The 13035-nt window shown below is 40.7% G+C and overlaps 1 protein-coding gene across 1 annotated transcript; it reads right to left on the bottom strand.

The window, feature by feature from the left end:
- Positions 1-4566: 4566 nt before the first annotated feature.
- On the bottom strand, positions 4567-12543 carry LOC106562311 (tryptophan 5-hydroxylase 1). The gene is made up of 11 exons (XM_014127106.3): positions 12356-12543; positions 10653-10808; positions 9836-10028; positions 9370-9470; positions 8741-8808; positions 8291-8487; positions 7967-8102; positions 6438-6564; positions 6228-6323; positions 5990-6123; positions 4567-5854 (listed from the first exon to the last, which is right to left on the bottom strand). Exons 1-11 carry the CDS (start codon positions 12455-12457, stop codon positions 5680-5682), a joined length of 1485 nt encoding a protein of 494 aa, XP_013982581.2. The 5' UTR covers positions 12458-12543; the 3' UTR covers positions 4567-5679.
- Between the last annotated feature and the right edge of the window lie 492 nt (positions 12544-13035).

Here is a 13035-nt window from a genome sequence, read left to right as displayed (position 1 = left end):
TCCTTAGAGATTAGTCTCTGGAGAGAGGTTCGGTATCTCTGGATGATGTCACATTCTATTATTTTTTTCTACTTGTTATCAAATCAAATGTTATTCGTCACATACACATGTTCAGCAGGTGTAGCGAAATGCTTGTGCTTCTAGCTCCGACAATGCAGTAATAGCTAACAAGTAATATCTAACAGTTTCACAACATAGAGTTGAAGTCGGAAGTTTATATACACCTTAGCCAAATACATTTAAACTCAGTTTTTCACAATTCCTGACATTTAATCCTAGTAACAATTCCCTGTTTTAGGTCAGTTAGGATCACCACTTTATTTTAAGAATGTGAAATGTCAGAATAATAGTAGAGGGAATGATTCATTTCAGATGTTATTTATTTCATCAAATTCCCAGTGGGTCAGAAGTTTACATACACTCAATTAGTATTTGGTAGCACTGACTTCATATGATTTAACTTGGGTCAAACGTTTCAGGTAGCCTTCCACAAGTTTCCCACAATAAGTTGAGTGAAATTTGGCCCATTCCTCCTGACAGAGCTGGTGTAACTGAGACAGGTTTGTAGGCCTCCTTGCTTGCACACACTTTTCAGTTCTGCCCACAAATTTTGAGGTCAGGGCTTTGTGATGGCCACTCCAATATCTTGACTTTTGTCCTTAAGCCATTTTGCCACAACTTTGGAGGTATGCTTGAGGTCGTTGTCCGTTTGGAAGATCCATTTGCGACCAAGCTTTAACTTCCTGACTGATGTCTTGAGATGTTGCTTCAATATATCCACATAATTTTTCTGCCTCATGATGCCATCTATTTTGTGAAGTGCACCAGTCCCTCCTGCAGCAAAGCACCCCCACAACATGATGCTGCCACCCCTGTGATTCACGGTTGGGATGGTGTTCTTCGGCTTGCATGCTTCCCCTTTTTCCTCCAAACATAACGATTTTCATTATGGCCAAACAGTTCTATTTTTGTTTCATCAGACCAGAGGACATTTCTCCTAAAAGTACGATCGTTGTCCCATGTGCAGTGGTAAACCGTAGTCTGGCTTTTTTTTATGGGGGTTTTGGAGCAGTGGCTTCCTCCTTGCTGAGCGGCCTTTCAGGTTACGTCGATATAGGACTTGTTTTACTGTGGATATAGATACTTTTGTAGCTGTTTCCTCCAGCATCTTCACAAGGTCCTTTGCTGTTGTTCTGAGATTGATTTGCACTTTTCGCACCAAAGTACGTTCATCTCCAGGAGACAGAACGTGTCTCCTTCCTGAGCGGTATGATGGCTGCGTGGTCCCATGGTGTATATACTTGCGTACTTTGTTTGTACAGATGAACGTGGTACCTTCAGGCGTTTGGAAATTGCTCCCAAGGATGAACCAGACTTGTGGAGGTCTACAATTTATTTCTGAGGTCTTCGCTGATTTCTTTTGATTTTCCCATGATGTCAAGCAAAGAGGCACTGAGTTTGAAGGTAGGCCTTGAAATGCATCCACAGGTACACCTCCAATTGACTCAGATCAATTGACTCTAAAGCCATGACATAATTTTCTGGAATAATCCAAGCTGTTTAAAGGCACAGTCAATTTAGCGTATGTAAACTTCTGAACCACTGGAGTTGTGATACAGTGAATTATAAGTGAAATAATCTGTCTGTAAACAATTATTGGAAAAATTACTTGTGCCATGCACAAAGTAGATGTCCTAACCGACTTGCTAAAACTATAGTTTGTTAACAAGAATTTTGTGGAGTGGTTGAAAAATGAGTTTTAATGACTCCAACCTAAGTGTATGTAAGCTTCGGACTTCAACTGTACACCCAAAATACAGGTAAATCTATGTAAGGAATGGATTAAGAATATATATACGTATATGTCAGAGCGACATTGAACTAAGATAAAGTGGCATAGTACAGAGTACAGTATATACATATAAGATCGGTGATGCAATATTTACAAATAATTAAAGTGACTAAGATACCATAGAATAGTATAGAGTACCGTTTACACATATGAGATGAGTAATGCAAGATACGGAGACATTATTAAAGTGGCTAGTGATCCATTTCTATAAAGTGGCCAGTGATTCCTAATCTATGTCTATAGGCAGCAGCCTCTGATATGCTGGAGATGGCTGTTGTCAGGGGTGTAGTATAGAATACAATACAGTATATACATATGAAACGGGTGATGCAATATGTAAACACAATTTAAAAGTGACTAAGATACCGTAGAATAGTGTTGAGTGCAGTTTATACACATGAGATGAGTAATGCTAGATACGGAGACATTATTAAAGTGGCTAGTGATCCATTTCTATAAAGTGGCCAGTGATTCCTAATCTATGTCTATACAGTACGCAGTCGGAACACACGTGACACACCTCTACCTCCCTCACTCACAACGTGATGACATCACCGTCTCATAAATCAGCCAAGGACATGAGAGAAATGAATGTGATTCCTTTTAAGGCTTTTATGTGCCCTGTGTTTCCCATGTAACATACGTATGAGCACACATGCAGCTCCTAAGTGCCCCTGTCATATTAATCACAGTTATTGACTTGCAGGTGGAACGTATAACCTTTATTCATCCATCTTCAAGGCCTGGTCAAGTCAGACACATATCATAAATACAAAGTGTAGCGGAATGTACACACACGCGCACACACACACATACATGCACAAATGCAGACACACAGAAGCACAGGCAGGGCCGTGGACACTGACATGTACAGTATCAGCTCATATAAATACACACACATTTCACACACATTCTCCCTTTTAAATCAACCTATATGCAATAATCTGAGTTGAGGGCGGGCGACACTTCTCTTTAATTATATTCTCTTTCTCTCTCATCGGCAATGCCTATTCAACATGACCAAACTAACATGTCTTCAGTGTTTGCGAAAGTATATCCTAGGAGTATGGGGGAAAACCATTATCACAGCAGTGAGATAGATGACAGCACAGGCCAAGGCTCCAGGTCCAATTCTCCAGTCTACCTCACCTGATCCTGCATCAAACCACCTTATGGCTTCATGTCCATCCTGCATTCTCACTCTGATCAATACCCCAATGTGTGGGGTGTGTCTTGAGAACAAATACTCCATAGGCAATTAATGCATATAGTGCCTGTTCTGTGTGATGCCAATTGTTGGCTCGTCTTAACTTTGAAAAACGATTCATTGCACAAATGCTACTAGGCCATAACCAAGGTTGACTCCTCCTGCCATCTTTGAGAGTTACTATTTTTCCAAAAAGTTATGCAATCCCTCCCCCCTCTGGCCATCGATTTATATTGCAGCCGGTGAAGAATAGAGAGTCTTCTGTTAAACAATCTCATTTTTTTTTGCTTACTTTACTTTTAGCTTTTTTTTTAGCTTACTTTAAAGGTACTTACACTGGATAAAAATATAAACCCAACATGCAACAATTTCAACAAATTTACTGAGTGACAGTTCATATAAGGAAATCAGTCAATTGAAATAAATTAGGCCCTAATCTATGGATTTCACATGACTGGGAATATAGATATGCATCTGTTGGTCTCAGATACCTTACTAAAAAGGTATGTGACCACCATTTGCCTCATGCAGTGCGACACATGTCCTTTGCATAGAGTTGATCAGGCTGTTGATTGTGGCCTGTGGAATGTTGTCCCAATCCTCTTCAATTGCTGTGCGAAGTTGCTGGATATTGTCGGGAACTGGAACAGGCTGTTGTACACGTCAATCCAGAGCATCCCAAACATGCTCAATGGGTGACATGTCTGGTGAGTACGCAGGTCATCAGCTTCCAGGAATTGTGTACAGATCCTTGCGACATGGGGCTGTGCGTTATCATGCTGAAACATGAGGTGATGGCGGCGGATGAATGGCACGACAGTGGGCCTCGGGATCTCGTCACGGTATCTCTGTGCATTCAAATTGCAATTGATAAAATGCAATTGTGTTCGTTGTCCGTAGCTTATGCCTGCCCATTCCATAACCCCGTCGCCAACATGGTGTGGTTACACGTGGTTACATGGTCTGCGGTTGTGAGGCCGGTTGGATTTATTGCCAAATTCTCTAAAGCGACATTAGTGACAGCTTAGGTAAAGACATTCCTGCAGTCAGAATGCCAATTGCACACTCCCTCAAAACTTGAGACATCTGTGGCATTGTGTTGTGTGACAAAATGGGACATTTTAGAGTGGCCTTTTATTGTCCCCAGCACAAGGTGCACCTGTTAATGACCATGCTGTTTAATCAACTTCTTGATATGCCACACCAGTCAGGTGGATGGATTAACTTGGCAAATGAAAAATGCTCACTAAAAGCAATGTAAACAAATTTGTGCACAAAATTTGAGAGAAATAAGCTTTGTGTGTGTGGAACATTTCTGGGATATTTTTGTTCAGCTCATGAAACATCCTCCTTTACATGTTGCTTTTACATATATCCTCCTGAATGTGGCTGGATGTGGGTAGCTGGATGTGGCTAGCTTTTTATGTGTTCGCTAAGGAAATTTGAATTATGATGATTAGTAATTATTAGCAATCATTATAATTTTAGCACATAGTATAACACAGTGTGTGAACATAGAGTACATTTAATGAGAAGAAAAACAGAACAAAGCAACTACTGTAAATATTTCCCTATAACTAGACGCCCAGAATGCAGACACACACTTCCCAATGCAAGGATTGGTTTACCAGGGATCTATTTACACAAATTATTTTTCAATAGAAGTACATTCATGTCATCATCCAAACACTAATACATGCACATAAATTCCTTCCTTGAACATCTTATGCGAAATAGACCGCTGGAGGTCAACAGCAGCAGAAGGCCGATAAGGTACACACACACACACACACACACACACACACACACACACACACACACACACACACACACACACACACACACACACACACACACACACACACACACACACACACACACACACACACACACACACACACACAATCAATCTTATAATACTACCATATTTCTATGCTCTGTGCAATGTGATAATACATGTACACAGACTGTCAATCACTATACACACAAGCATGTAACTTTACATCCACACTAGGACATTCACACATTTATTGAAACGGCGTATGCCAATAGAGTACAATACAATATCTATAAGACTCCTGTTGCACTAACATAGAACTTTCAATAGAAAAGAAATACAGTATATAAAAAACAATAGAATATTAGTAATTATAAGCAAGAGCCAAGGAAAGGTCAGTTTCGGTCACATTCTAATCATCCTTAGTCAATATCATTATTCAAATGACAAACTCAAAAATGTATTGAATTTCAAAGTAAACTACTGGCTAATAATTTAATGAAGAGAATATAAAGTTAGAATTTTAAGAGTTATCATTTATTTTGTAGGTAAAAGGCTGGTTGGGGATATCAGTGAGTAGGATTAAAGCAGTGAGCTGCTTGGTAAGGATCAGGTGGTAGACAACTACAGACAGCAGTACAGGGCTGTGTCAGGTATATGGTTGTAACATTTCCAAAAATTCCCATGTTTTCCAAAAATCCTGGTTGGAGGATATCAGGTATCTTGCTTATTCCCTCCTTATTCTGTTAATCCTCCAACCGGGATTTCTGGACTACCTGTAAATGTTGGGAAAGTTACCAGAATTTTGCAACCCATGTCAAGTATGAGGGCCAGGCAGGCAGGTCAGACAGCGTAGTGTTTGTTAAGGCGCTGTAGGGCGTCGCCCACGATGTCCAGTTCATGTCTCAGATCCTCCACCATGCTGTTGATACTGGATGTGTCCTTCAGCACGTCCACACTGTGGGTGTAGGGGTTGTACCTCACTGTAAATGGACGCTTGATGGTCTTGGCAAACTCTCTGTGTGCATAAGAACAGATGATGACAAAACACAACACAGCCCAGGTTTGGAAAGGTGAAAGAATATTTTATTAGCCCATTAACAGTTTATTTTCCCACAGAACAGCCAAGAATTCAACGTCATGAACAACCTACCTCATCTTGACTTTGGCCTCTTCAAAGCTCTCTGACACAAAGTAGACATCTTGGAATGTAGTGATAATGCACTCCTGCTTGCAGGTGACTTTGGGGTCAAAGGGCATGATCTTTGCATTGCCAGAGAGTGCATGCTGTATGAGGGAAAAAGTATCTTAGGATTCTTCCTTTGCATCAGATGGTGTTTTTACGCTTTAAATGGTGTTTGAATATGAATATGAATATTAAATGCTTTTACTTTCAGCTCACTGATAGAAGAGAGAAGTCCTGCGCCGTAGGCTCTCATCTTTCCCTCCTGTTTACACAGGCCAAACTCTACTGTGAAAAAGTAACACTGTAAAACAAAAACACAAAAAGCCAACAACGTTTAAATATCTCAGTTAGACAAGAAAAACAGTTCAATTCAAGCACGGTGTTTGGATATTTGTATCATGGAAACAGCACTTACGGTGGCCAGCGTCTGGACAGACTCATCTGAGGCCCCCAGAGAAGCCAGACCTATCTCCTGGGAGAACTGGGCAAAACTAGGCTCCGCCAGCAGAGGGACATGACCCAACAGCTCATGACATGTGTCTCTGTAATTCACACATAAACACACACATACATACAGTATGTGGATTGTTAAGCTTGTGGGCAGATATGTGCAACTTTGTGACAGTGTAACCAAGTGTTCTTCCATTTTGATTTTTGAAACAATCAATGAATCGTGGACTTCAGGAAACAGCAGAGGGAGCACCCCCCTATCCACATTGACGGGACAGTAGTGGAGAAGGTGGAAAGTTTTAAGTTCCTCGGCGTACACATCACTGAAAAACTGAAATGGTCTACTCACACAGACAGTGTGGTGAAGAAGGCAAAACAGTGCCTCTTCAAGCTCAGGAGGTTGAAGAAATTTGTCTTGTCACCTGTAAACCTCACAAACTTTTACAGATGCACAATTGAGAGCATCCTGTCGGGCTGTATCACCACCTGGCATGGCAACTGCACCGCCCACAACCGCAGGGCTCTCCAGAGGGTGGTGCGGTCTGCACAATGCATCACCGGGGGCAAACTACCTGCCTGCCCTCCAGGACACCTACAGCACCCAATGTCACAAGAAGGCCAAAAAGATCATCAAGGACAACAACCACTCGAGCTACTGCCTGTTCACCGCGCTATCATCCAGAAGGCGATATCAGTACAGGTGCATCAATGCTGGGACCGAGAGACTAAAAAACAGCTTCTATCTCAAGGCCATCACACTGTTAAACAGCCATCACTAGCACAGAGAGACAGCTGCCTACCTACATACAGACTTGAAATCAGTGGCTTCTCTAATAAATGGAACACTAGTCACTTTAATAATACCACTTTAATACTGTTTACATATCTTGCATTACTCATCTCATATGTATATGCTGTATTCTATACTATCTATTCCATCTTTGCCTATGCCGCTCTGTCATTGCTCATCCATATATTTATATATTCTTGTTCCATTCCATTCCGTATTCCATTAGGTATTTGATGTGGAATTGTTAGATATTACTTGTTAGATATTGCTGCACTGTCGGAACTAGAAGCACAAGCATTTCGCTACACTCACAGTAACATCTGCTAACCATGTGTATGTGACCAATAAAATAGGATTTGATTTGAATGATTATGTATGCAGAAGCACCTTTGAGTACCTATCTCATACTGGACTGTAGCTGTGGAAAATGTCCTTTTGAGTTGCAATCAGCCGGAAGAGTTAAGTTTGCTTAGGGATGTGACAGACCAGGCTTGTTCAATGAAATACAGGCTCTTTATATGGAATGATACTCTATGTTCCTTTATGATGATTTTTGGTATGGTGACATACTGCTATGTTTATGTGACTATGAACATCACACTAATATACTTAACATCAGATGGATGTGTTCAACAATGAAAGTAAATTAACATTTGCCAAGACCAACTTCTCCTTATTAATGTAACGTGTCAAGGGGTACTTACGGCTCAGGTGTGTAGAGAGGGTCAGAGCTGTGGCGAACATACTGAGTGCAGTGGAAAACCCGGAAAGCCAAACCTGCCAGAAAGTCTCGTGGGGAGAGGTAACCTGCCACGGGCCGAATGATAAAGCCTGTGCGTTCTGATGAAACACACACACACGTTTTTACTCATGTAAAAGGCCACAACGCATTCAGCAACATCTAATTTGATACCCCTTAATCCACACTCTTCATTTTACAATAGCCTTCATTATGCTGATAAACCTGAGCATCAGACTGAATGAGACTGTGTGGTGTCACGTACAGCGGCAGACTCTGCCTGTCTCACCTCTGAGGAAGTGTGACACATCTTCCAGCTGGGGGATGTTGTCCTCACTGCAGTCACAGTGCTTGGAGAGCAGTGGCAGGTTCTTCAGGTACTCCCGGCAAGCATGGGTTGGATACAGCTTATTGAGCTCCCGATAGACCACACCCCATGTCTTCACCTCCTCCTCTGTGAACTCAATATGCGGAATTGGTTCCCCACTAAAAGAGAGGGAGAAAGAGAGAGAAAGAAAGATAATGAAAGAGAGTAGCGCTACAATGATGCTGTAGGCCATCATTGTAAATAAGAATTTGTTCTTAACAAATTTGCCTAGTTAAATAAAGGTTACCTTTTTCTTAAATACAGTGGAAATGTCTAACTATACCTGTATGCATTAGGACATTGAAGTATTAAATACACATAGTGTCATAGCTTTCCAAATCAGTTTTCACATAGCATGATAATATGACCTACTGTTTGTAGCTCATGGCAAGATCAGCAAAGTGTTTCCTTCTTTTGCGGTAGACGTTGTCCTTGAAGCCCTGCAGACAGAAAAGATAAGTAATTGATGTGTGACAGCAACTCATGCGCTGACTTACTGAGTGGCTATTCCGTAAGTGTGCCGCTTATCACAATATAAGTATTAGTCTAATCCTCCATCTGCCACTCTAATACAGTCAGTGTAGCTCTAACTGGCTTTGATAGTTGTACCATTGTCACAAGTGCGCCTCCTGTTTCAGTCGGTCAGTGAGAGTCTGAGACATAGAAATCCTATATTATGAATTATAGGATATCTCGTGGCCTACGGTGGTCTAGCGGTCTAAGCCGCTGACCCTGGCACACATGTATACCAGAGTCAGCATGGATTCAAATCAGGCCCATTGCCATTTGACTCCCCCTATCTTCCCTGTCTTCTCTGTCTTCCCTGTCTTTCCAACAGTGTTCTATCTCTTCAATAAAAGCTCAATAACTACAAAAGGAGCGTGACTGCCACACTCATTAAAAATAATATTTTACAAATAATTATAGGATATCTATGGTCAGACAGGCTTGCAACTAGAATGGAACATAATTGACCAGAGCATATTAGAAGGTATGCCTACTGGGTGATCAGCATCCAGGTCTAAGCCATACATCAAGACACGGTTAGCACACATGTCCAGGTCCGAGATTGTCTTTGGGAACCAGGGAAAATCTTCAGTGTCTGAAACAAAAAAACATGGGATGATCTGGGATGGTCTCTACACTAGATTTTAGTAATGTCCAGGGCTATCCGGGATCCTTGGGACATCCTTACCCCACTGAAGTTTATATCTAAAATGGTTATGGTTATGGATAGGTAAGGGATATGGTTATGGTTCGGGTAAGGATAGGGGTTAAGGTTAGGGATTGGGGTAGGGACGTCCCAAGGATTCCGGATAGCACTGACCGTTTAGTAACCTCATACAACAATCCGAAAGTCTCTCTTTCGCTACACGCAGCGGTAATTAGTCTGGTAATAGGTAATAGGCCTACCCGGCTAGACTTTAGGGAATCTGAAATCATTTCAAAAGTAGCAGCTAGGCCTACCTTCTTCAGGCAGGCTGGAATTGTCAGGTTGGTCATGGTCCATATCAACTACGTTGGCGGCGTGCTTATGTAGCAGCTCAGTGAGCTCCTTGAGTTGCTCGTGGCTGCTGTCACAGTCAACAAAGATCTCAAACTCTGAGCCACGCCGCCTCGATTTTCGGGACTCGATGTGAACAAGGTTGACGTGGTTCTCCTGGTGATGATTATATAACAAGACATTTAAGTTATGTAGATGTACATGATAATGTCTCTACCAGTGTTGGGGAAGTTACTCTGAAAAAATAGTTTACAAAGCTACAAATTACTTCACACAGGAGGAAGTTAAGCTCCACTAAAGCTACCCTTAAGAAAAATATAGTTTAATTAACTAAAGTTACTACATCCAAACTACTTCTTGATAATTGATCATATCAACATTTGAAATGTCATAGACTACAAGTTGCATGAACAGATCACTTTGGAGTCAGATGTTATCAGAATGTGTAATTTGGCCTATTAAACACAAAAACTATGTTTCAAGTGAGAATTAGGCAAGTCCAATGCTGACAAATTAAGGAACTGATTTCCTACATCACCCATATTTTATTTTTTGCAACAAAAAAAGTAGTCTGTAGTTCCAGTGTTTAGCTACACCGCTACATGCACCAAAAGGTACTGAAAACTACCAAGATTTTAATTGAGGTCAACTACCACCAAACTACTGCAAAATGCAGTTAAATTACTAGTGGAACTACATGTAGTTCACTACTTCCCAACACTGGTATCTACCATCACCCGTTTGGTATGTGATAGCCTACTTTAAAATATTCAACCTTACTTGAAAAAGTTTTAGTGCCTTAACGAGCCCGCCAACTTCATTCTTGAGGGAGAAGGCGATGGCAGTGCGACCCTTTTCCAAAGAGCGACCATTCTCCCAAGATAAACTCTTGTTGTCCTTGTTCTCGTCGATCTTGCTGAATGTACATTTTTTCATCTGTTGGCAAAAGAGAGGTAAAATATTTATGAAGAAAAACCTCGGAGCTGGCTCGGCCTTTTTGTGGAAAGTAAGGATTTAGCAGTGTTTTGTGCTATAATACAGCATTTATCAAGGTTGAACAGGAAGTTAATTGTTTTGGAAAAGCACATCACCTCCGATGACAATTTCTTTGAAAGGACAAGCTGCGTTTTAGATGGACTGATAGTCATACGGATTTGTTCAATATCCTGTGCGTAATAGCCGTATTTGAAAAAGAGTTTGCCAGCCTCACAAAGAAAGGGCAACTAAATCAAACAATGTATTTACACAACCAAAGCCCCCAACGTGTAAATTAAGAGTAAACAATCACAGTATTCACTGCAGCTGAACGCAAACTAAATACTCCACCTAATCAGGCTTCGAGATTTCAGCACTGGACAGCGACAACACTTGGCTGCGCGCAGACGCAACTTTAAAACTGGGACGGCAAATAAAGTATAGGGACAAACTAATAAGATCATCAATTAGACTAATATTGTTAGGTCTAAATATTTGCCACACATTTCATTAGCCTATAGATTGGAAGCGTTAAACTGTCGAATTTTGTTCCGGTAGGCAACATTTATTTTGGCAATGCTGAGTTGTGTCTGTCTCATTGTAAAGAGATCTGCAGCAGTAATCGCATTTGGTGACGAATGATAGCGCTCTCCAATCCAAATCCAACTCGGGATTATAGATGGCTACTTTCAGCGCAGCAATAAATCCATCAAGGTAACATATCCTGGACGTATTCTCTTATCATCTTTAGGTGTTCAAATTGTTGATTTTGTCGGTTTGATTTCAGTTGATGCCAAATGTCTTTGTCGATCATCAGAATATTTGAAGCATTTTTGGAATAGGCTAATTAATCTAAATTAAATGTATATTTACTGACAGGAAATACAATTAAAATCAACATGTTGTACACAAACTTGCAAATGCTTATCAATTACGTGCGTGGTTTTAGTGTATATGTCAATGATATGCCTTAGTCAAGATGCAGTGGCTCGTTGTGAACGCAGACAAATAACTTATTTTACCTAGTCTGATGTCTGCAAAGATCTGAGGCATAAGCATTCTTTAAAGTTATGACTGCGAGCTCCTTTATTTCACTTTATTCTAATTTATATTACAATGACCTCCTTATTGTATTACGTAGGCTACGCATCACATTTGTCTCCAGATTTAGGTGGCTTATGGCACACCTAAGAGAGCTAGCTAAACCTAATCAGAGGGGAGGGGAAAACTCTGATGGGAACAGAAAATAAATGAACTAATGAAGTGGAGGGTAAGATTACAGATTGGCGCAACAAAAGTAAATCCTTTATGTTTGATAATTGAGATAATTGAAGTCAAAAGTAAAATGCTTCATGTTTGATTATTCAAACCTTTGCCAAAAGCTTATTAATGACACCTAAATACAAGTCACAATTCAACGTAAAATAACTGTTCATTTGTATTGTTCCATGAAAAAAAATGTTTAGTTTAGCCAGTTATTATTTACTTACAATATAAATATAACTTACCTCATTATTCAGTTGCTTTTCCTCGTAACAAGTGTGCAATGAAGAACTCATAGAGTCGAAAGACCTTCCTCTGCGCGGCCCGTCAATCTTGTTTGAATACATGTCAAAGTCCTTTGATTGAAATGTTTGAGTGAGAATAAGTAAGGCAGTCCACTGCTGCTGTAACTGCTATGATATACCTATGAGTCTCTCACTCAAAGCACAAGGCGCCTCAGTATTTATGAACACTGAGTGGAAGGAGGGGGTGGGGATGGGGTGGGGGGAGGGGGTGGAGGGCACGAGTCAGGACGACGCGGAAAATATCACCACTATATGCCTAAATGTAACATGGTAATGGTTATACAACTAATCTCCCATTAATGTCACACACTGATGATTACAAAATATTCACTTTCATGGAGGGAATCAGTAGACATTAATAATGAGGTACTGTTGGTGTAGTTGTGACTGCTTGCTAATTGCCACGAGGGAAATGTAAGCCTATCATACAGCCTACACCAACAACAAAACATCCCACGTCTAAGGATTTTTATATCGATGTCATCACATACTATACATAAACTAAATGTTCAACAACACAATCCCAACTACTCATCCCTATAATAAATTCAGCACGACAGCGTAATGGACAGTTCCCCCCTTCTGGACGGTTTTGCGGCTTCCAAAATAAGAGATCTATC

The sequence above is a fragment of the Salmo salar genome, chromosome 11, assembly GCF_965601325.2.
Source record: "Salmo salar chromosome 11, fSalSal1, whole genome shotgun sequence".
NCBI lineage: Eukaryota > Metazoa > Chordata > Actinopteri > Salmoniformes > Salmonidae > Salmo > Salmo salar.
Note: the sequence above shows the minus strand (reverse complement) of the source record. Positions and strands in the feature narration are given on the sequence as shown.

What these genes read in the sequence shown, in the direction of transcription:
- LOC106562311 (XM_014127106.3), bottom strand. Translation starts at nt 12,457, where the DNA reads ATGTATTCAAACAAGATTGACGGGCCGCGCAGAGGAAGGTCTTTCGAC. An exon ending in AGGCACTAAAACTTTTTCAA is followed by an intron (nt 10,029 to 10,652) that starts GTAAGGTTGAAT and finishes AATCATCACCAG; the next exon opens with GAGAACCACGTCAACCTTGT. An exon ending in CTTGCCATGAGCTACAAACA is followed by an intron (nt 8,488 to 8,740) that starts GTAGGTCATATT and finishes CCTCTCTTTTAG; the next exon opens with TGGGGAACCAATTCCGCATA.